Source organism: Coniophora puteana (genome assembly GCF_000271625.1).
Source record: "Coniophora puteana RWD-64-598 SS2 unplaced genomic scaffold CONPUscaffold_3, whole genome shotgun sequence".
NCBI lineage: Eukaryota > Fungi > Basidiomycota > Agaricomycetes > Boletales > Coniophoraceae > Coniophora > Coniophora puteana.
In genome coordinates this window covers 2104-24212 of record NW_006913055.1, presented here as the reverse complement: position 1 = coordinate 24212, position 22109 = coordinate 2104, and the positions used below count along the sequence as shown (strand labels likewise).

At 52.7% G+C, this 22109-nt stretch overlaps 9 protein-coding genes across 9 annotated transcripts; 5 read left to right on the top strand and 4 right to left on the bottom strand.

Annotated features, from left to right (window-relative positions):
* Window positions 1–635: 635 nt before the first annotated feature.
* On the top strand, window positions 636–3299 carry CONPUDRAFT_118878 (cytochrome P450 monooxygenase pc-3). Its single transcript, XM_007767349.1, has 15 exons — window positions 636–974; window positions 1032–1132; window positions 1195–1231; window positions 1284–1343; window positions 1399–1411; window positions 1471–2018; window positions 2072–2127; window positions 2181–2337; window positions 2398–2422; window positions 2479–2493; window positions 2548–2622; window positions 2673–2728; window positions 2780–2895; window positions 2965–3144; window positions 3211–3299. Exons 1-15 carry the CDS (start codon window positions 662–664, stop codon window positions 3244–3246), a joined length of 1788 nt encoding a protein of 595 aa, XP_007765539.1. The 5' UTR covers window positions 636–661; the 3' UTR covers window positions 3247–3299.
* A 121-nt stretch (window positions 3300–3420) lies between these two features.
* Window positions 3421–4383, bottom strand: CONPUDRAFT_118876 (glyoxalase I). Its single transcript, XM_007767348.1, has 6 exons — window positions 4258–4383; window positions 4144–4203; window positions 4056–4080; window positions 3895–3999; window positions 3624–3846; window positions 3421–3564 (listed from the first exon to the last, which is right to left on the bottom strand). Exons 1-6 carry the CDS (start codon window positions 4288–4290, stop codon window positions 3525–3527), a joined length of 486 nt encoding a protein of 161 aa, XP_007765538.1. The 5' UTR covers window positions 4291–4383; the 3' UTR covers window positions 3421–3524.
* Window positions 4384–5179: 796 nt separating this feature from the next.
* CONPUDRAFT_150653 (uncharacterized protein) lies at window positions 5180–5816 on the bottom strand (the record flags this gene model as incomplete). Its single annotated transcript, XM_007767347.1, has 4 exons — window positions 5180–5436; window positions 5491–5540; window positions 5597–5625; window positions 5745–5816. 4 exons carry the CDS (start codon window positions 5814–5816, stop codon window positions 5180–5182), a joined length of 408 nt encoding a protein of 135 aa, XP_007765537.1.
* Window positions 5817–6603: 787 nt separating this feature from the next.
* CONPUDRAFT_142239 (uncharacterized protein) lies at window positions 6604–9098 on the top strand. Its single transcript, XM_007767346.1, has 6 exons — window positions 6604–6801; window positions 6827–7159; window positions 7220–7438; window positions 7488–7909; window positions 7963–8045; window positions 8110–9098. Exons 1-6 carry the CDS (start codon window positions 6634–6636, stop codon window positions 8916–8918), a joined length of 2034 nt encoding a protein of 677 aa, XP_007765536.1. The 5' UTR covers window positions 6604–6633; the 3' UTR covers window positions 8919–9098.
* Window positions 9099–10165: 1067 nt separating this feature from the next.
* On the bottom strand, window positions 10166–12288 carry CONPUDRAFT_99059 (DUF1692-domain-containing protein). Its single transcript, XM_007767345.1, has 8 exons — window positions 11880–12288; window positions 11756–11826; window positions 11674–11708; window positions 11442–11614; window positions 11327–11389; window positions 11177–11275; window positions 10908–11127; window positions 10166–10861 (listed from the first exon to the last, which is right to left on the bottom strand). The coding sequence occupies exons 1-8, from the start codon at window positions 12160–12162 to the stop codon at window positions 10285–10287; spliced, it is 1521 nt and encodes a 506-aa protein (XP_007765535.1). The 5' UTR covers window positions 12163–12288; the 3' UTR covers window positions 10166–10284.
* A 156-nt stretch (window positions 12289–12444) lies between these two features.
* CONPUDRAFT_118865 (Maf Ham1) lies at window positions 12445–13661 on the top strand (the record flags this gene model as incomplete). The annotated part of the gene is made up of 7 exons (XM_007767344.1): window positions 12445–12573; window positions 12621–12749; window positions 12802–12841; window positions 12894–13058; window positions 13116–13152; window positions 13202–13313; window positions 13362–13661. 7 exons carry the CDS (start codon window positions 12445–12447, stop codon window positions 13488–13490), a joined length of 741 nt encoding a protein of 246 aa, XP_007765534.1. The 3' UTR covers window positions 13491–13661.
* CONPUDRAFT_88115 (alpha beta-hydrolase) lies at window positions 13644–15982 on the bottom strand (the record flags this gene model as incomplete). Its single annotated transcript, XM_007767343.1, has 14 exons — window positions 13644–13680; window positions 13742–13969; window positions 14021–14079; window positions 14131–14189; window positions 14241–14430; window positions 14492–14675; window positions 14729–14760; window positions 14810–14992; window positions 15045–15082; window positions 15141–15194; window positions 15253–15356; window positions 15410–15487; window positions 15542–15740; window positions 15796–15982. 14 exons carry the CDS (start codon window positions 15980–15982, stop codon window positions 13644–13646), a joined length of 1632 nt encoding a protein of 543 aa, XP_007765533.1.
* A 1054-nt stretch (window positions 15983–17036) lies between these two features.
* Window positions 17037–19512, top strand: CONPUDRAFT_150647 (uncharacterized protein; the record flags this gene model as incomplete). Its single annotated transcript, XM_007767342.1, has 2 exons — window positions 17037–17638; window positions 17742–19512. 2 exons carry the CDS (start codon window positions 17037–17039, stop codon window positions 19510–19512), a joined length of 2373 nt encoding a protein of 790 aa, XP_007765532.1.
* A 1068-nt stretch (window positions 19513–20580) lies between these two features.
* CONPUDRAFT_50148 (Aldo keto reductase) lies at window positions 20581–21861 on the top strand (the record flags this gene model as incomplete). Its single annotated transcript, XM_007767095.1, has 7 exons — window positions 20581–20715; window positions 20771–20814; window positions 20870–21049; window positions 21101–21137; window positions 21190–21251; window positions 21322–21414; window positions 21480–21861. 7 exons carry the CDS (start codon window positions 20581–20583, stop codon window positions 21859–21861), a joined length of 933 nt encoding a protein of 310 aa, XP_007765285.1.
* Window positions 21862–22109: the final 248 nt, after the last annotated feature.

The following is a 22109-nucleotide window of genomic DNA, read 5'->3' as shown; positions in this document are numbered from 1 at the left end:
TATAACAAGAGACAAAGGAGGTGTTGAAGACGACATTTTGCAGTCGTACTGAGCTATTAGCTAATACATATGGTGACTCGAGAAGCTGTGGATCATGATAGGCGAGGTAAAGCGAGGGCACACTACATTGCAGCGAATGTATATCGTGCCGAATTACTGATGATTTGCCTCGATCCACTGTTTCTGTTCTTTGCTAGCGCACTCGCTGCACTAGTCGTGCTCTAGATCTGTCTAGATCACATTGACTTTTCTCGCGCCTGGCGTTTTCTCATTCTTCCCTCGAAATTCTCCTCGTGCCTCTGAGCGACGGGACTCGTTTTAGAACCCTTAGGTATATAACGTCTTAGCAGGCTTTTCACAGTCCTTTGCAAGCCACACGCTTAGTACGAGACCGCTTCAATACTAAAAGCTAAGCGGGGGAAGGAATGGACCTAAAAGGGAAAATACCCCTATTCAGTACGTTTCCGAAAGTCTATCCGCACTAGGCCCACATGTCCCTCCGCGTTCTCCGTGTTGCCATCAGCAGGTCGCACCGCAGTCCGCCAATCGCGACGTCCGACCGTTCCTGACTGCGCGTCTGCGATGACGGGACGCTGTATAATAATATAGGACTCTCTTGGTCTCTGCATTCACAGCACAGGTCAAACGTTCACTAGCACTCATGATGAAGCTCACCCCAGGCCTGCAATACATCGCCCAGTTGCTTGTTGCCGTCGTCGCGCCTGCCACAGCCCTCGTTCTCGTCGCATATCGGTTCGGCGCGCTCAGCATCCTTCCCACATGGCAGACTTGCGCTCTCCTCGCAGCCGCAGTGCCGCTAGCCTTCTTCCTCAAGGTTTCATTCGACAGGTTCTTGCAGCGTCGCCGAGCGGAGGCGCTGGGAGCGCGTTTGGTGCCATGCGTGAAGGGGAGATGGATTGGGAACGTGGACATCTTGAGGAAGTTCCTGCAGAAAGCCGAAGAAGATTACATGTGTACGTTCTACCTTGCTCTTTCATCTCTTCAGCCTTTTGTACTTATCGGGACAAAAGGCTCGTATCCTGAGGAGCTGAGCAAACAACTCGGGAAAATCTTCAATTTGCGCTTTCTATGGGACGACGTTATCTTGACCTCTGAGCCAAGCCATGTCAAGGTGGGCATCACATTCTTATCTACTGTCCACGGTATCACCTGCGGCTTACGCACACTTTGTAGACGATGCTCGCGACTGATTTTGCTAACTGGGTAAAGGGTGCGTATCCTCGCGTCCTCCTCCGGGTCAAAGTACTGACTTGACGTCACAGGTGAACAGCTCGACAAAACGATAAAATCAGTCCTCGGTTCTGGCGTGTTCAACTCTGACGGTGAGAAGTGTGATCATGATGCCCAACCTTTTGAATACTCATGAATCTTACACAGGTGACTTGTGGAAGTAGGTTCAGAAGGCCACCGCCTTCATCATCGCATCTTAACCTTGTTTTCCCCCTCCAGGCTTCACCGCTCAATGACGCGCCCGTTCTTCACGCATGACCGCATTGGGCACTTCGATATTTTCGATGCTCACGCTGAAACTGCCATCCGCATCGCCAAGGACCGGCTACGCGAAGGCCATCCTATCGACTTCCAGGACCTCATCTCGCGCTTCACACTTGACTCTGCCACCGAATTTCTCTTCGGTGACTGTTCTCATACCCTTCAAACGTCCCTTTCCTACCCGTTCAATGCGAACCTCACTGCCGAGGAGCAGGAAGATCGCAAGCAGGGCCGCGGAACGGAGCTGTTTTCGGAGGCATTTGGACAGGCACAACTCGCGCTCTCGAAGAGGATGGCCTTTGGCGGGACATGGCCGCTGTTCGAGATGCTGGAGGACAAGACGGATGAGCCGATGAAGATCGTACACGAGTTCTTGGAGCCGATTGTGGCTGAGGCTATCGCAAAGCGGGAGACGGAGGGCGATGCCGGTAAGCGCGGCAGTACGGAGAAGATGGAAGTGCAGGAAGGGGATACGTTGTTGGATCACTTAGTCAGGCTCACCACTGGTGCGTGTTTCTTCGGTGTTGCGACCGTATGCCATTGACGTGATCGGGATAAGACCGAGTCGTACTCAGAGACGAGGTCTTGAACATCATGATTGCGGGGCGAGATACGGTGAGCTTTCTGCGTTATTCCACCAGGAATTCCTAGTACTGAATGGCGCCTAGACAGCTTCCACTCTTACCTCTGCCATCTATTTCATGGCGATGTACCCGCACGTCATGGATCGCCTGCGTGAGGAGGTGCTGACCAGAGTCGGCTCCTCCCGTCGCCCCACATATGACGACATTCGAGACATGAAATACCTTCGGGCTATTCTCAATGGTTGGTACATGGGTCCATCTCGTCTCGATCTAATCACTGACTTCTATCGTGTATATGTAGAAACGCTCAGACTATTCCCTGCGGTGTAATTTTCTTCCTGTGCCTGTTGTGAGCTCTACTGACTATGTTATTATGCTGTAGGCCGTTCAATGCCCGGTACGAGACGTCTGTTTTCGCACGTGTGCGTTCTATTTATACAGTTTCACTTAGCCAAACCACCAAGGATACTACTCTTCCGTCTCCTGAACCCGGTGAAAAGCCCATATTCGTCCCTCGGAATACTATGTATGTTTGTAGTCTTGGCTTCTAGGTGATGCATCCTCACTCTTTCATAGGGTCATGTATTCCGTGATGATGATGCACCGCCGTAAGGACTTATGGGGGCCCGATGGTGCGCTTTTTATCACTCACTTTCAAGTCGTAAGCTCACACTCTATTTCAGCTGACGAATTCGATCCCGACCGCTTCCTGGACGAGCGTCTCCACAAGTATCTTGTACCTAACCCGTTCATCTTCCTTCCATTCAACGCTGGCCCGCGTATCTGTCTCGGCCAGCAGGTATATTTATACCCTTTCGTTTCTTCACTTCGTGCTGTCAATGCTCACCCATCGTACCCCTTGGCGCAGTTCGCATACAACGAAATGTCCTTCATGCTCATTCGCCTCCTTCAAAACTTCTCGCGCATCGACCTCGCGTCCGACGCACTCCATCCCGATGCCCACCCTCCCGCGCATTGGAAGAATGGCCTTGGACGCGCGCCCATTGAGAAGTTTCAGCCAGCCACACGTTTGACGCTGTTTGCCAAGGTGCGTTTTGCTTCATTTTCGTCCGCGTGTGTTGTGTTTATTAAAGGCGGTGATGGGATACGCTAGGGAGGGATGTGGGTGAGGATGACGGAGGCTGAGTAGGTTACTATGTGAAGGCTATCTTTCTTTATCCCGACAATACTATATATTATATCATGTCGAGGAATCTATAATGTTCCCAGATACTTAGTATGAGATGATCAAGTTCTCGTTCAGAAAATAAGAATGCTTCCAGGTTCATGCAATGACATATAGCATGAAGGCTCTGAAAATCCAGCTACGCATATATACACTATTGACTGATGAAAACATAATACAACGTCGGGTTGGGTACAAGCGCAGTCATAGTTTTACTGTTATAAACGGGATCCCTCTGGGAGTCACAGCTTTATAGCTCCAGGGACGACTTCGATCCAGTAGCTGTTCATCCAGAATGTCAGCGACATGATGAATCACTTATGAATGTTTGCACCGCCTACCCATCAGGATCCAAGATGAAAGCAATGTTCTTCATTCTTCCATCTGTCAGACGCTTCTTGAACGGAACGCCGAGCTCCTCAAACCGTGCGCAGGCAGCCTCGATGTCATCGACTGTGATGGCGATGTGACCAAAGCCTTTACCGGGCTCGGTGTTACCACTAGCGTAGCCTGCAAAGTTTGGGTCGGACTCGGTGCCGTGATTGTGTGTCAGCTCAAGGACGCCTGTGCGAGGTTTATTATGCATACATGCATGTAAAAACGGAGACGTACCTTCGCGATTAAAACGAAGCTTGTCCCGTTCTTCGGGACTCTTTTGACTTATCCCATCGTGGTCGAATGCGAGAAAGTAGAGGGTGAAGTCACTCATTTCCTTCTCTGTTATATATGTCAGCTTACATATGCTCGTATCAGTCTCTTAGTGACGAACGAACGGGAGATAAGATCCATTCCGATGACCTATTACCCATTCCGCACGCAGTCAGTATGATACTAATTGCATCCGAGAAAGGTCAGACTTACGTCTTGGTAGAATGCAAGAGATTTCTTCGGGTCCTTGACACGAATCATCGTGTGATTGAACTACACCGAGAATGAACCATCGACACAGTCAATAACCCGAACTCGCAAACGCACCTTGAAACTGGCGGTCTCTGCTGTTCTCGGCATCTTTGCTTGATAGGTAGTGCTGAAAGGACGTTGTCTGAAAGACACTGCAGATGGATAGAGAAGCTTGGAGGCCCGAGTGGTCGAGAGAAGGCGTTGGACGTTGCTCATAAAGATATGGTATCCGCCACGGACCAGCTGACGGAAACGCCGTCTTCAGGGCAGGTGTCAGATGATCGTCCGAAGCTTCCCTCCGTCCCGCCCTTCCGCACTCCTCCCACAGAAGGTACTGTAGTTGGACGTCTGCACTTCATCCGGAAGCTCGGTGGTTATACACATGACGTCATACGTTCACATGTACAACAAGTGGCGATATTTCGCTTGCGCAATACCTGCAGCACCGATAATAATGCAAAGATGGAAATCTGACATACTTCAGTCACCCCAATCGTGTTCGTACAAACAACCTTGCAGAAAATCGACTCTGTTCGACGGAAGAGTATTTCAAAGAACAACAAGGCAAAGCAGGAACACACATGTGCGGTGGTGACGAACAAACAGAGGAAATAACCATCGAAGCTGCTTAGTTGAATACATTGGTTTTAGAAAACTATGGAAAAAAGATAGTGGTATCTAGTTCCGAGACGAGTTCAATCTCACAGATAACTGTCCGTGATGAATTCGTATCGGAGCGTTTTTACCACTTGTTGCATGCGCCCTTGTTAGTTCAAGAACTCGACATATCTGAATAGACATCGGAGAGTTAGGACACGAGAGAGCACTCGACTTACCACCGGGGCAGTTACTAGTTACCCGCCAGTTCGCGATCCAGAGATTACCACTATAGAAAAGGTTAAATAATGATTCAAGTAAGATGCACGATAGACTTACTTGTAGGTGACGGAGCTTCCGCCGGGGTAATGAAAGATAAGTAGGTGTCAACCGTAGGATGTTAAGAAGCGGTGATGAGAAGGATGTGGGTGCGAACCTGTGCGGATTTCGACCAGGAGTTAGTGTCAGAGCAGTCGCAATCATTGACGTTGTTCCAGTCATTGTCCTTGCTGTCGTTGTCCTCACCTGTACCCTTCGTGTCATTGTTGTCGCCGCCTCTCGCCTTATTCCAGCTTTGACCTCCATCAGGGCTGCCAGCACCATTGCTGTTGTTGATTCCATCGCAGGAGCCAACATTGATCCATTGGTTAGCGACATCTATTAAGTAACATTAGTAACGTCGCCACAGAGGGCACAGGTGTGGCAACTTACTACCAGGAGGATTGTTATAGCTCCACTCCTTGGCCTGCCAGACGGAGCCCCTGAGAAAAGCGATGTTTAGGAACACAATACAAGGCCAGCACGAGGCCATGCATACCAGTAAGAGGCCTCGTCGCCGCGTAAATACTGTTGGATAAACCGATTTCGTGTCAGACGTCTCGAAGATAAGTTCTATGAAACGGTATTACTTGCAGGTTGGTTACGCTGCCACCTCAAGATGCCTTGCAGTCACCACCGCCACGGACGGCGAGCGCAGCACCCTGAGCAACAGAGGAAAGGGCGAGGGCGAGGGCGATCGTAGCAGGGCTGAATAACATCATCGGAGATCTTTTAGAGTGTTATAAGCAATGTGCTGTTGAGTTGTATTGAAAGTGAGTCGTGATGTCGTTCCACAGCAAAACCACGAAGGCTTTTATATCTCCGTGATCAGGGGTTTCGAACAGGCTGAGCGCGCAGAAGTATGATGCCCAGGCACAGTTTGGATTGAGTATAAGTCTGAGAGTAGCGACGTAATGTTTCAGCACGCAGAGAGCACAGTAGTCGCTGTCGCTAAGAGGTCAAGCGCTAGTGAACAACACAGGAGAAGGTCCGAGGATTCCCGTTGGCAGGCGAGAACATTGTCAGGACTCGACGTCATGGAGTGTCACCACGACATCAGACCTCCAGGGTCAAGTTTGAGCTGGTTACTGCTAGAGGAAGTATTTCATCGTTATTTGGCGTGAGTGAAATTCCACGCAGTCGAGACATTAACGCAGGCAAAGCCAAACCTGAAGGATCAGGTTTGCGACAGAGGCTAGGGCACTTATTTGCACATGATTGGCAGCGCTGGGTAACCTAATAGGGCCAAATATCACTAGACGCTCCAGTGTCCCAGCGATTTCAAGAGAAAATGAAACAATCTTATGAGTGAACTTGCATGATGAATGGATACAAGAAGATACAATACATGTCTTTTGGAACGCTCCAGCTCGTAAGTCCATCGACGTTGGAACTTGGAACCCTTGACTAACCCTAACCCTCAGATCATTGCCAAACATAAGCAAGCAAAAGCCGATGTTGAACATATGAGTAACGTGTCTGCCGTTGCATACAGCTTCTCCTCCGGGCGACTGAAATCCCACTGGAACCTTCACTATGTACGCAGGACCACTCGGTTTCTCTCCGGTCATGGACAGGATACACGCACAAGGTGTTCAAGCAGCTTTGTACCTGCCCGAACCTCAGCGGTCCGAGAACCTGAGAACTGTCTTTGCTCGGATGGTTAGCCCTCGTGAGGATGCGGTATTTGTTAAGCAATACGTGGTGAGTGCCGCTAAACACATGATAGGTTGACATGGTTGCCTGCCTCATACCAACCCAGACCGCCATAAACGAGCAGTTCTCAACAGAGATGGCAAACTCGAAATCATATCCCGGGCTCGAACCAGTTGGGGGTTTTAGTTCATTTGCGAATGCTTGTTTGAACGCAGGACTAGTCCCCACGATGATAAAGCTCATGCAACAAGACTGGTCCGGAGATCAAGTTCGCAAAGAAAGGTACATCTCCCAGTACAGAGCATTGCAGGGCCTTTGCATGCTGTTACGGACAGGAAATGTCTCCGAACAGCAGTCTCTGGTGGAGGCATTATTGAAAGAAGGTGTGGTTGAGATCTGCATACGTGTAAGTCGCGTTTTTCATTCTTGCATTGGATCATTCTCTAACGCTTTCAGGGCATACTAGTACTTGAAACACAGGCTATGCATCATGCGTCAGGCTGCTATCTCTGCGTTGCACGGGCTCAGTCACAGCTTCCTCGGACTGTACATCTCTTCCTCCACCGCAGCCCACATAGTCGAGTCTGTTTGCACTTACGCACTGCGCGGGCCAAAACATGTCGTTGATCAGCTGAATGACTCTGCAACTGCCTGGCAGAGCGAGCTGTTTTCGGAAGACATAGATGTAAGCTCTCGGTAACAGTGCTCTGCTCAGGCTAACGCTCTCGTCATAGGGTGGTCAGGAGGAAATCATCAGGTTTGTGCCTAAGTACTATGCTATGGCTCAAGATCTTGCGGTATACACGGCACATGGTATCCTCTGCACGTTTCCTTCCCGATCACAGGACTTTTGCCTTGCCGCCTTAAAGGAACGTCCTCATATATTGGACCTTCTGCTGTACTGCGCAACCATCAACCGACCCACGGCCTACCCGGAGTCTCAAATGAAGGCGACATCACTTGAGGCGCTAATAGCGCTGTTCCAATGGCCCTGCCACACTGTCCCTGGGAGTCCTGCGACGGTCGGGATGTCTACATCCGAGCGGAAGATAATGTCTCAGTCCATGTCTGTCTTGACATCTCGTCCGGAATGGTCGGACAAGCTCATCGAGGTGTGGATGCGTCTTCAGGAAGAGGACTTGATACATGCTCAAAGGTTGGCCTCCTAGGGTTTTACCAGCTGCAACACGGTGGCTCACGATCGCATAGATATCTAAACAGCTCAAAGGATAACGGACGTGATCCTGATTCACCGTACATGGAGGGTTTTAAGAAGTTTTTCAGAAGCCGTGGTAAGTTTCAAGCATTATGACTCGGTTGGTCAAATTAATTGTCATAACAACGGATTGTTCACAGCCGTTTGCCGGGCTTCCGTGCTAAGGCTGATTGCTACGTTTACACACGCAGCAGATCCGTGCGGTATCACAAATGCTCAGATCGAGTCCTTTCTGCATATCGCCTACTTTGGCTGCCGCAAAGGAGGAAAGGACATCAAGGATTGTTCCAGCGCGGTTGAAGCAATAGGTACCTTTGAGTACGAAGAAGACGTATATCAGATGCCCATAGGCTCAGCCTGTATGGACCAACCTGACTCTGTCGACTCACCATTCGTTGTCGCACCGCAATGCGTCCTTGGACCTATCGCGCTCATTCGACTGTTTGTGGTTCTGGCGCAGCGAAAGGCGCTTGACAGCATACAGACACTTCGGAAGGCGCCGATCGGACTCTCGTCGTCGACTTCACTCGCGCAAATCCAAGTGATCACGCATCCGGATGTCATCCGTCGGGCTATCGAGATATCTCAGGTGCGTATCCTCGAGAGGCTGGATACAGGTCGCGATTACGCAGAGGACACCAAGAACTACGCGTGTGTGATCTTCATGAGTGCAGCCGAGCTAGCCGCCGCTGTGGTTGCACTCGATGAACACACGGAGGGGAGGTATATGGCAGAAGCGCGTGGGGCAAGAAAGCAGCTTGTCATCGCTCTCGGGAATGCATCACAGATGGCTCTGAAGCTCGAGCATTACCAAAAGGCACTGCGCCTCGCGGACGCTGCTATTGGTGTGGCGGAGAATATACCGGCTGAAGAGAACTTAAACCCAGAGATCACGGAGAAGAACAAGCGCCGCGCGAGCCAAGCCACTGCTGGACTTCAGCGCAAGTAACAGCTTCTTCTGCTTGCTATCATGCTAGGAGGACCTGAAGCTATATCATACACTGATTGTAAAGCTCACTGAGAAACAGTTTGAACGCATCTCGGTGTCACTTTTTTGACGTTATCATACCCAATTTGCTTTAGAGCTTCATAACCTTTGGTACAATCTCAATCCAATACCTATTCATCGAGCATCCCACGTTAGTACAAATCGCTTGGGACAGACTGAGACCTCACCCATCGGGATCCAGAATAAATGCGATATTCTTCATCTTCCCGTCCGTCAACCGCTTCTTGTACTGCACGCCCAGCTCATCGAAGCGCTTGCATGCGGCGTCCATATCGCTCACGGTAATCGCAAGGTGACCGAAGCCCTTTCCAGGATCCGTGTTCCCGCTCGCGTAGCCCTTGAAGTCTGGATCAGACTCGGTGCCGTGGTTGTGGGTGAGCTCAAGAACGGCTTTGGGAGTGACGAGTCAGCGAGAGGCCGCTGCGTTGACGCGCAGAACGTCCATGAATAAGACAAGGGGGAGGCGTACATACCTTGACGATTGAATATGGCGTTCATCTTTTCAGCTCCGCTTTCCATCTTGGTGATCTCCTCGCCACCGTAGCCGAGGAAGTAGAGCGTGAAGTCGCCTGCGTTGTGCTCTGCGTGCCTTTAGCCAAGCGAGTCTAAGACGGTGGTAGTGAGACGAGGCGTACCGTTCAAGAGATCCATCCCAAGAACCTTGACGATCTTAGTTCAGAGAGAATGTTTGGGAGAATCAAGGTTCGTCCACGTACGTCAGTGTAGAACTGGAGCGACGACTTGGGATCCCGGACACGGATCATCGTGTGGTTGAACTGGAAGGTCGCGGTCTCGGCGGTCTTCGGCATTATGCAGTCTTCAGTAGAGGATGTCTGCGTATTTGGGGGCGGTGAATGTCGAGAAACAGAAGACAGCCAAAGAACGCACCAGATGATGTAGATGGTCTAAGACGTCACGTCGGGGTCACAAGGCCTAAAATGCTAGGAGAGGCGGGTGGCGGAGGACTTCAGCCAATTACATCATAGGACGGATAACATCATCCATCGACAATGTCGGTGATGACGGTTATCGATGCATCAACGGTTCGTGTTGCAAGGATGACCATGTGGCTCTCCAGCGCCAGGATGCCTCAAGTAGCAAGTAGAGGCGGGCCACTCCCGAGACTGAGGAAAGTAGGGGCAGGGGATCGATCGGAAGATGCCTCACTAGTGACTTCACCCGTCGGACGTTAAATAGCGTTGTATACACATATGATATGAAAACCAGAGCTTTTCCCGGCGCATTCAGAACACGCTAACTAAACTAAGCCACCAGAAAGCTATAACATAGCCATATAACCCATGTTCTAATCATCCTTTTTACCAGGTACCCAACCCGCAGACGGCGGCGGCACAGGACTCGATGGGCCCGAGCTCGCGCTCCCGGTGCTCGACGGCCTTAGCATCGACGGCGGCCTCGACCCCGGCGTGGGCGGAGCAAGACTCGAGAACGACCCGTTGGTCCCGTGCGCGCTCCTTGGCGGCGGACCGAAGCCCAGGCCGACATTGCTCTGCCCACCCGGAGTGCCCGGTGGCGGACCCGCAGGCGTTCCGGGCGCGAGGTATGGCGAGTACGGCGAGGCAGGGTATCCGCTGCCGACACCCGCAACGGGTGTGCCCGCGTAGCTCGCATACGGAGAATTGCCCTGACCTTCGACAACCCAGCCAGTACCTTGGCGCACGACACGCTGAGACAGCGTCTGGGAACCCATACCTGAGCGAGCGCGCAGATGGCCGCCAGCCCACTTGCGCCGGACGCCTGTCGACTCGGCGGCAACTAGGCCTTGGGCCTGGTCAGCCCCGGTGACGACGTCGACGGCACGCATGGAGGCGCGAACGAAGTAGGTTGCGCAAGTGAAGACGCCACCGATGACACCAACACACCTTTACTTGTGTTAGCATGGCTAGAGGAATTCAAACGGGAGCGTACCTGATGATAAGCGCAGTTAAGCTTGTAGTGCGCTGATGAATACTGAGGACCATAGGATCAAGGTCGAACTTGAAGAAAATGCCAGGGATGCCTTCGTGTGGAGTCTTGTAGATGTGAGTGTAGTGCGTTACACTGTATTGGTTCGTCTCCAGGGGCTTGCTGCGAGGTGCAATGTAGTTCGTAGGGACAACGTGCATGTAGTATTGGAACGCAGTGTATGCTAGAGACAAGATCAAGACTCTGTAGATGTAGATGGGGAGTAGACTCACGATCTTTAGCGACCTCAAAAGAGTAGTCCAGAGGCTGAGAGATGTCAGGGAAGTATGGTCCAAACGAGAATTCGGTGATAACATGGGAGAGGTTCATCTCTGTGGGGATTTTGTCAGCAGGAGCCAGACTGCATGCGTCCAAATACGCACTGGTGTGGTCGACGTGCATGTGACTCGTGTACCCGTGTCCCAGGGTAGTGACGTGCAAGTTGGCTGTTGGAACGTCGTGATTCAGAGGCGAATGCGTCTTCAAGCAGGGACATACCTGTAACCTTCTTCACTGCCAAGGTACCGTAGATGCGGCATGCACTGCCGTCCGGCTGGTGATTGTAGGTAGGGCGAAACTCGGCCTTGCTACGCTTGAACCACGAGAAGAAACCACGGGACTTGCGAGACTGGGAAACAGCCTGCTGAGCGGACAGCATCTTGGCGTGTTCTCTGCAAGTATTGGATGAGTATTTTGGTCTTTTTGCGATGAACGCAAGAAAGGAACCTACTTGAGGGAAGTGGCTTGGCCGATATCAAAGAGGGTCTAGATAGGTTTAGGTCGCGTGAGAAGAGGAGTTACGCGGAACGTACGCCGTCACGACGGAAACCCTTGCTGAGGTAGAGACGATCGCCCGAGACGTCCCGAAGATCCACACTGAGAACTATCATATGGTCTCATGGGTCTGTACAAGGCTGAAATACGGAAGACACGTACATTGGCACGGCATATTGACGACCATATCCACGTTCACGTCCATGAAGCTTTTCGACTGCTTATCCACACCAAACTCATAGTCGGGCCATCCCCAGATGTACTCGCTGAGATCATTCAAGATTAGCAAGAAGCAGAGGAAGCCGACGAATATGGTGAGGAAGCCGCGCGACTCGGAACGGGATTTGTAGGAGGAGGGGAGCTTGGGGAAGGCGTCAAACTTGGCGAGCGGGACGGCAGCGTCAAGCTTGGAGAGGATGGAGTCGCCGTTTGTGTGTTGGGCCATCGCGGGCGGATATTTACGGTCCCGCCGTCGCCACAAGCAATGAGCGGGTTGACGTGGAGGAGGAGAAGGAGAAGGAGAGAGTTGTTGAGATGCTTGCCAGCGCAGACCAGAAATATGGACGGCCGCTTGTTTCTCGGCGACAACCTAGGCGACGTGTCACTGCCGCTTTGCTTAGTAAGCGCCCACGGCGGGGCATCCCACGTGAGAAAACACCGGGCCGCTCAGTCCGCCGCTCCTCGAGGACGGTTACGCAAACAGAATCTCTCTCTTGTCCCTAAAGCCATGTCAGAAAAGAAACGCGACGTTGTGCTTCCCCATGCACTCAAAACGCCAGCGACTCTGAAGCTCATCGGAAAGCGTGTCGTTCTCGCATCAGCCAGTCCCCGGAGACAGCAGATCCTGGAGAACCTGGTAAGCACGCCGGTGCTAGTGTTCTCTCTCTTTCTGATCACACTTAGGGCTTAGCCCCAGAAGTCATTCCGTCCACCTTCGAGGAGAACCTTTCTCTAAGTTCATTCGAGGATATCCATGAGTACCCTGTAGCGACCGCTACGCACAAAGCAGTCGAGGTGTACCAGAGACTAGTGGTCCGTCGCGTTTCATTCTATCTGTCATGCATTACAATTGATCTCTGAGTAGGAAGAGGACCCGGATAATGCTCCTGACCTTGTCATCGGTGGTGCGTACTTGTCCTGCTTTGTCACTCTAACATGGTTATGAACCTGTTGCAGCCGACACTGTCGTGTTCACGCACGCCATGCCATCTACCACGCTCGAGATGGAACTAGGCGTACGGCAGGAGCTCCTTGAGAAGCCCTCCTCAAAACAGGACAATCTCCGGATGTTGTTAGACCTGAACGGTGGTGTCTGCGAAGTCGTCACCGGTGTCTCTCTGGGTAAGTCGATGGGTTCTTCATGCTGCTACGCATACGCTTGAACTAGTACATGACCAGTTTACCCTATCCTGAATGCTCCTGGATATGAAATTAGGTCTGCTTTCTATGCATCCCTAATAAACGAAACTCATACGTTTTTTTAGTTCCCTCGACGAACGGACGCTAGTCTATTTCGCCGACAAGCCCATGGCGTTCCTGCAAGCATACGCAGACAGTGCAGAGGGTATAGACCGAGCAGGGGGTTTTGCTGTGCAGGTACATCATTTACCCCACTTTATCTCTCCCTATGCTAAACTCTCGCAGGGCCTCGGGAACCTACTCATCCGAAAGATCGATGGCGACTTCCAAAACGTTGTTGGCTTCCCCGCCGCATCGTTTTTCCAGCAGCTTGAGATACTCGTGGAGGACGACGAGGACTTTCTATCAATCTAAATGTCACGATGTCGTGCTTGTATATACGACTGTACGCTAGAGCAACATGGACGTTAGTACGTACAATCGCGAGACGTGATAAGGATGGTCAATCAAGCCAAACTGAGGTTACATTTCTACGCAACTCTTCCTACTCATTGAAGTCCAACCTATTTACTGTCCAGTCATCTCACCCACACTTTTCCAAAACCTAGTCATTCAGTTATCAGCTCCAACTCCCATCTATTCGCGCTGTAGATAAAAGTACTCACGCGCATCGCTCAAGCAGTGTCGGATCCGTGGTCGTCTTCGTCACGCTCGGCGCTCCCGCCTCCGTCTCGTTGAACACCATCTCCGACTGCCCGACGTTGTACGAGTTCCAGTATGGCGTGATGTCTGTCGGGTCGTATTTTGCGTTCACGTCGTCGTACATAGCGAGTGACATGAATGCATCGGAGAAGGAGGTTATGAAAACGTCATTGTCGTATGCGGGCGGAGTGCTTGAGAGGATGTGAGTAGCAGCTCAGCAGGGGTGTGTATGAGTGATTTACGTGTTGAAGTAGTAGCCAGTATCGTAGCCGTGAAGAGCCGGAGGGACGGCGAAGAGGCCCTTTCGTGCGGGTTAATGCGGCAAGCTGTTTTCAGCACAGGCACAACTCACTTTCCATGAACGCCCTTGGAACGCGTCCAAGAGGAAGTACGTCGGGCACACCAAGATGGCTGTTATTGTCTAAGTCAGCCCTCGCCTTCAAAATGGAAGACATTACTGACTTTCGCCCATGACTTGGATCGCCTGATCCAACGAGTCTCCAAAGTCCCTGTATAGGTACGCAGCTTCCTGAACGCCAGCCGAGTCGAGGTTCGGGAACACGTTGGCGACAAAGTCGACTATATCAAGCGTCTCGTTGGGGTTAACGAATATGTTCCCTTCGTGCGCGTTGCCCATCGCGAGCACAAAGTCCTACAGTGGCCTCGTCAATATTGCTACATCGAGTGTACGTCAGAAAGGAGAGGATGCGTACACCATTAACTTGGCCCTTCGCAAGCGTCTCGGTCCACCGCTCCAAAATAAACTCGCCGTCCACGACGGGGACGAATACGTACGTCTGGTAGAACGCCGTGCTTGTGAGGTAGGCATTGATATCGCCCATAGTGGAAGAGTTGACTGCGCGGATACATGCGAGTGTGTCTGAGGCTGATGAGCATCTATTCGGTTTCTGAATTAATGAACTTTCATGTAAGGTAGGTCAACGACTTACCCGGCTTCCTCAACGGTTCTGTTGTAATACAACTAACCTTATCTCAGACGTATGCATAGCAGGTTCGGGAACGCGGCTTACCTGGGGGATACGGTCATTATAGATATACTGCGACGGCATAAACGTCGAGCTCGTCATCCCGTTCTTGAACAGCGGAGGCTGGGTGTTGCCTCCGTTTGCGACGATGTGCTGCATGACAGAGCCAGCGCCTGCGGACTCGCCCCAGATTGTAACTTGTGACGGATCTCCGTTGAATTTAGAGATCTAGGATACCGCGTTAGTGCAAGGAAAGTATACGTTTTCAGACAGCTCTTACGTGCTCTTGGATCCATTGGAGGACCAAATTCTGATCCACTGAGAGATCGGAAAACGCAAATAAGCTGTCACCGCACCGCAACGAGGTACGACTTACGTATACCAGCATTCAGTGCACCGCCTGCCTTGACTTCGTTACCAGCCAAGAACCCTTTGTTTAGATATGGAAGTAAGAATATAGCGGGGAGGTGGGTTGTGAGACAGCCCACCAAACATTGCGAGACGATACTGGAGCACTACGACGACGGCACCGTAGTCTGCATGTTGTACGATGTCTGCGCCATCGTAATTCCACGAGGATCCAAAGACGTATCTGTGTACGCGTGTCAGGATGTTCTGTTTCTCAGCGGTATTAGTGCAGCTAACCCTCCGCCATGTATCCAGACGATAACAGGCAGGCCATTCGATTCCGTCGTGTCCGTAAGCTGCCCGGGGGTGTATACGCTAGCATTGTACAATATTAGCAGTTAGGAGAAACAGAGACTGTCTGCAGCGTACCTCAGGAAGAGACAGTCTTCGGATTGATCAGGCATCGTCGATGTATCCCGCTTGCTCGGGCCGCTCAAGCCGTACGGTGGTACGGGCGAAGTTGTGTTATAGCCCTGGTTTGCCTGGTAGCACATGCTCGGATAGGATGTTGACATTTGGATACCGGGCTCGTACGACGGCGGCTGAGGCGCTGCGAAGCGGAGATCACCTGGAGTAAACTCATGAGCGGTCGATGTGGGAGATTATCAGACGGTTCGCCATACCGACTGGAGGTGCGCCATAGCGAACGCTTAGAAAGTTCGTGGTGTTCGAGGTTGTGTTGTATATGCCCTGGTACTGAGCATAGCCGAGATCGACGACAGGGGATGATGCATCGAAGGGAGTTGGTCCTGCGCTCGAACCAGTAGAGTAGACCGCAAGTGCGAGAAACGCTGAGACGTTGAGCCACATTGATGGATTGGAGTGTACCGTTAGCCCGAGGAGACGTTCGGGCTTATGTATGCGGATAAGCATTGACGGAGCACCAAACTCCGTCCTGACCTGTCAACTTGCTAATACCATAGTGCCTGAACCTAAGGTCAGTGTTCTCAAGCTTTACCCCACATACGAGTGAAGAGACCTGAGACGAGAATAAAGTTGTAAAGTACCTCGTGCATCGATATGCTGAGGGCTGTAATTCGACCAAGAACGTGTCCCACAGTTATCCGTCGGTCTCCGATGTGAGAGAACTGGTTTGCGACCTGAAATATTCACGCGTCTCGAGCCTACGGTCTAAGCGCGGGCCGTTCACGGAGGATTTGGTAAGCTCGTGAGAGGGTTGAGACAACGCGTGCAAAGCGTGAACAGATAAACTATATGTGGTCACGGGCCTTCATCAGAAGTCGCGTTGCCTGGAACGCCCAGTGAGTGTGGGGAGTATCATGTTAGTTTACACATACTGTATAGCCAGAGCTATCTTGAGCCATCCTAAGTACACAGTAATGACCTATGTCCTTCACGAGAACCGCGGGAAGTTCAGTTTGAGTTAAACCGAGAGAAACGAGTACTATTGACGCCTGTGCCTCACAAGGGACAGAGTCGAGCGACACATATATGCTATTGACAGGCGGTTAGAGGGTAACACGCGAAGCGATGTTCATGCATTGCGCAGCAGTACGTGAGTTTTAGCGGATATCGCACCCATCATGTGTATGAGAGGACGTTGTCTGATGAGTGGCTGGATGTAAATTCTGATGGAATCTCCGTCCGCTGGGAGCGAGGGTGTCGAGGTAGAAAGCCCATTTCAAAGTCAAGCGACGGTGTGGTGGCTGATGCCATGGTTATTTGGCAGGACTGGCACTCGTCTTGAGTTGTCTAAGCGGATTTTTAGCAAGAGTTTATAGTGGAGGAGCAGGAGAAGGTGGATGGGTCGGGGTCCGAACTCGTTTGCCTCCGATTCCGCCACTTCAGAATCTGAGCGCCCAGGATTATTTCCCACGTCTCGTTGTCCTGACCGTCATCGACGATGGCCTCGTCTGTCTCCCCAGCCCCGACGTCGCCCTCCGCCTTCCCCCACGTCCAGCACTCTCCCTCTCCACAGCCCATAGCATCCAAGCATACGTCCATCACGCCTAACGCCCACCCTTACGCTATCAAGACCACCTCCTCCGCCCTCTTATCCAGATCTAACTCGACCCCTCACTCATATGCCACAAAACACCACTACGTCCCTCCCTCACCCTCTCGTCCGAGACATCGCACATCCTCCTCCGTCTCATCTGTTTCCTCCGTCTCGTCTGGAGGCGAAGATGTGAACCGCCCCACCCCTCTGCCAGTCCCGGATGGCTTTATCTCTAGCTCTCCCGCCGCTCAACCACGCATCAAGACAGCTGAGGGCCCATCTCCACGCCGCCTTCGCCGCGCAGATACGGTCCCACACAAACCTCGCCCACTCTCCACCGTGCAAGACGGCAATGAATCCCACGAGAACCCTGCGCACTGGGACACAGCTCAGCTATGCGACCATCTGGCTAAGAGTGGAATGGACATTGATGCGATCGCCGTTGTTCGCCAGCGTCAGATCACTGGGAGGCAGTTCATGAGGCTCCCCGCTGCCGACCTCGAGAGGTTAGTTGTTCTACTCTTGTCATGACCCTTATCACGTTATGCAAAACTTCTTCATGGCCCGCCTATGTTCCATTGAACTCGTTGCTAACGCATGTTTCGCTAGCTTGCCTGCAGGCGAAGCCCTCTATACAGCCAGTCGCTCGCTGCGCTCTGGCTCCCTTCGCCGCAGGATCTGGGTCGACTCTTATCACGCGAATGAGATTAGCGCTTCTTCGGGCGAAGTCTACGCCAACGGGCTCTATTCCCGCTCGGCGTCGTCAGTTGACCTCTCCTCAGACTCAAATGCGGTCTCCCCCTTCTCACAAGACCCCACCGCGAGCCCCTCTTCTCCGGCATCCTCCACCTCGTCACACGCTTCCGGCCTCAGCCGTTCCAAGTCTGATGCAGCCAAGTTTGCGCCACCGGCAATTCCCATTCCCCTGCCTCACCGATCAAACTCCGTCAGCGCTACTGATTATTCCGAGCGCAAGGAGCAGCGATACCGCGAGCTGGCGAGGTTCAAGACGAGGAAGCGTGGTGTCAAGGACCTCGCGCAGAACTGGGAGCACAACAGCCAGGGGAGCGAGGCCAGCATGAGCGAAAGCGAGTTCAGCGACGCTGATAGCCTTTCCGGCGATCACTCACTCGAGAAAGACACCGAGGCTCGTGAAGTTCAGCAGGCGACGAACGTGGCAGAGCGAGACCAAGACTTTATCCCGATCAGCGAGCCTATAAAGGCCGAGGAGCACGAGGCTGAGGTGCCTGTCACCCGCACCGAGGCTATCGTCGGCGTCGAGGCTCTTGACGGCCTCCCCAGTCAACTCTCGACTGTCGACCAGCCACCACCCTACTCGCTTTCTCGTGACGAGGACGACGAGCCGACGATTGAGGAGTTGCTTGCCAATGAGCCTGTTGCTGGAGCTCGCGCATGGGAGACTGACTTTGGTCTTGGTCAGACTGTTAAGCGCCTGCCTTCCGACGACTCCTCAGCGTCTCCTGGCAGCTCGGGGTTCAAGAGCGCCCGGTCGAGTTGGAAGAACAGCATCAGGGTGAAGCCCGGAAGCGGCAAGGGTAGTAGTCGTGCAAGCAAGAACAGCCAGCGCATGACCGTCACCGCGATCTTCGGTGACGAATCGGACAAAGGAGACGACGAGGCGGATAAGAAGGCAACGATCATGGACGAAGTTGCGCCGGAGCTGTCTCATACGTCTTCGTTGTTCGAGACGGCTGGTAACGTTCCTGTCGTCAGCGGGTCGTTCTCGCCAATGCGCGTTACGAGGGCTGTCGAGACGGATACCGAGGACGAGTATGCAGTGGAGACGAAGCAGGAGACGCAAGAGAGAGACAACGGTCAGGAGGAGCTGCTGGCGTCGATCGCCGAGTCGCTTGCGTCGACGCGATCGATGCTTGAGCATTTCAGGACAAGGCTCGATGCTCTTGAGCAAGCGAATGCGGCGTCCCCCTCGACTGCACCTGCACCGGAGCTCGCCCCAGAGCCGACCAAGGAGACCGCACAGCCGACTCCAGAGCCCGACGTGGCCGAGCCCGCGGACAGTCCTGTCGTGGCGCCTTCTGACGACGCGAAGAGTCCGTCCCTCAACGACGCCTCATTCTCGCAGCTCACCCGCGCGGCGGTTTCCAAGGTCTTCGCATGGACGTACCCAGCGGCTCACCCGGACGCAGTATCTGTCCGGCCGTCGTCAACGGAACGCGCGGGTGTGCGGACTCTTCGCTCGGGCTCATCTGTCCCCGCCCGCGGCAGGTCGGAGGTGCGACGTATGCCCGTCTCAATGAAGATGCCGTACCTACTCGTGGTGTCGATTGTCATGTGCGCGTTGCTTGCGCGAGACATGGGAAGGAGGTTCGTTCCGAGGGGAGTTCCTACACAGAAGTAAAGACGGGACGCGGAGCAGTTCTAACGTCCACGACCACGGGCGCCATGACCTTTCACGATGACTTGCGCTCTTGTACTATGCTCCTCATCCTTCTCGGCTCTCCCCGTCTATATGCGACACCTCTTTCCATATGCTCCTCGTTCTTTGGCAACCCCCATCCATGTTCTATGCGTCCCCAACTTCGACGTCTCTTTCAAGCTTACTCCTCCGCCACTAGTCTATGCGTCTCACCCCATACCCTTTCCTCGTATATCCCATCACCTACCTTGGCCTTTGCTATGGGCCCGAGTGCTTCTATTTATTGATCCTCACGACAACGAGTACGCTCACGTTTACGCTGATCTAACGACACCTTTCACGATCTGACATGACATCTGTTACGATGACTTTTCCTTTCATTTCGCGTTCTTTTGGGTTGTTGTGCATATTGTATTTACTCTATACGCCCTGTTGTACCGTACTTACATATGTATAACACTCATGTGCAGGCCAGCAAGCCTGGCCCGATGTTTGCTGCCATTGCCTGCACGCGAGCGAGAATTGGGCCTGAGCGTGAGCCGCGTCGCGGGCGTTGCCGGCGATGCTTTCACGTCGACCACGGAGTCCTTGCAGCCTCCCTCACCCGTGCGCTGGTTGGCACGATAGGCACCATTGCCGCTCTGCCGAGCGTCTACGGAGCACCCCGGAGAGTATCTTGTGGGTAGAAGGATGTAGCGAGCTTGGGTGAGTACCTCCATATTTGACCACTCTGCACCTGTACCGTTGAACGGGGACCCGATGGGCCGGCCAGCTGACCTCGCGTTGACATTAGGCCTGCGTTATCATGCCGATACCCAACCATCCTATCGCGAGCGCTCTCAAATCCTGCTCGTTTTCCCGCCCCTTACACCTCGTTTCTTGCTGCCGCCCAACAGCTATCACTCAAGTTCACTCAAATCGCGCCTTCACTACCACTCTCACTACTTCCAAGATGCCGACTCGCGTTCCACTGCTTTTCGTGAGTGCGTGTATGCGTATCAATCCGTGCGAGCACTCATTGTATGTGGGGATTGATAGGGGACGATGACGATGGGAGCGGCGGGAAAGAACGGCGTGCGGAACTCTGGTGTCAGCGAGTGTCAGGCGATTGTGGATGTCTTCCTCAGTCACGGGCATCAGGAACTGGATACGGCGAGGATGTATGGCGAAGGGACAACGGAGGAGGTGCGTCTTTATAATCTTGATGTATGCACCCTGTTGACTTACCACGCCAATGCAGCTGCTGTCGCAGCTGGACCTCGAACATACAATGCTCGACACTAAGTACGTCTCCCCATTCGGTTGTCACCATCCATCTCTAATGCGCACCCGTTCGTAGAGTCTATCCCGTCACCCCCGGCGCTCACAAACCCGAGGCCCTTCGCGAGACCTTTTCTACGTCACTCAAGGCTCTCAGGCGCGAAAAGGTGCGCGTGCTATATCTCCACGCGCCGGATCGCAGTGTACCTTTCGAGGATACCTGTCGGGAGATGAATAAGCTCCATCAAGAGGGTAAATTGTGAGTGTCGCGAAGCTTTCGCGCACACGCGGTTAGTCTGACGGAACTTAGCGAGATTTTTGGTCTGAGCAACTTCGCGGCTTGGGAGGTTCGTGGGCTACTGAAGCAACTCGTTTTTGGGAATCTTATGCATTGTGCAGGTGGCTGAGGTCGTTGGTATTTGCAGAGCGAACGGATGGGTTCAGCCTAAGATTTATCAAGTGTGCGTCTCTATCATTTCTCGTGGCGGCCCTCTACCTCTACCTCCGTCACGTTTACTGATGCACGCACAGAATGTACAATGCCATCACCCGTGAGATGGAAACCGAGCTCCTTCCGGCATGCCGCAAGTACGGCATCCGTCTCGTCATCTATAACCCCCTGGCGTGCGTTCTGTGTTCTCGCCTTGTACGTCTCGGCCCCATCTGACTACCACTTTTCAATCACGCAGTGGCGGCCTCCTCGCCGGCAAACTCGCATCCGTCGAAGATGCGCCCGATGCCGGATCTCGCTTCGACGGCTCTTCTCGTCAAGGCAAGATGTATCGCGCGCGCTACCTCCAAGAAGGATACTTCAAGGCACTCGAACTCTTGAAGAAGACTTCAGAGTCCAGCGGTATACGGCTGACAGCAATGGCGCTACGTTGGTGCCAGCATCACTCGGCCTTGCAGCCATCCGACGGTATTATCCTCGGGGCCAGCAGTGCCGCTCAGCTAGAGCAAAACCTAGAGGACTCGGCGGAGGGACTGCTCCCGCAAGAAGTTGTGGACGCGCTCGATGAGGCTTGTAGAATTGTGAAGGCTCACGGAAGCGCTCCTTCGTACTGGCGTTGAGGGAGACGTCGACTCAGCTCAATGTGAACTTGTACTATGTAGGAATATCGAGTTGAATATGCCGCAGAATGCGAAATGTATGTTGATTGTATGCAACAAGATGTGCCCTCGCTACACTTTGACAGCCTGATGTAAGTTTAGATGGCCCGAGTTGGCAGTGGTACACTGAACTTGTGCCTTTCGTTCACTATGCTCGACGAAGAATAGCACATTGCGTTTTCGATCGAAAGACATCCACAAATGGAAGA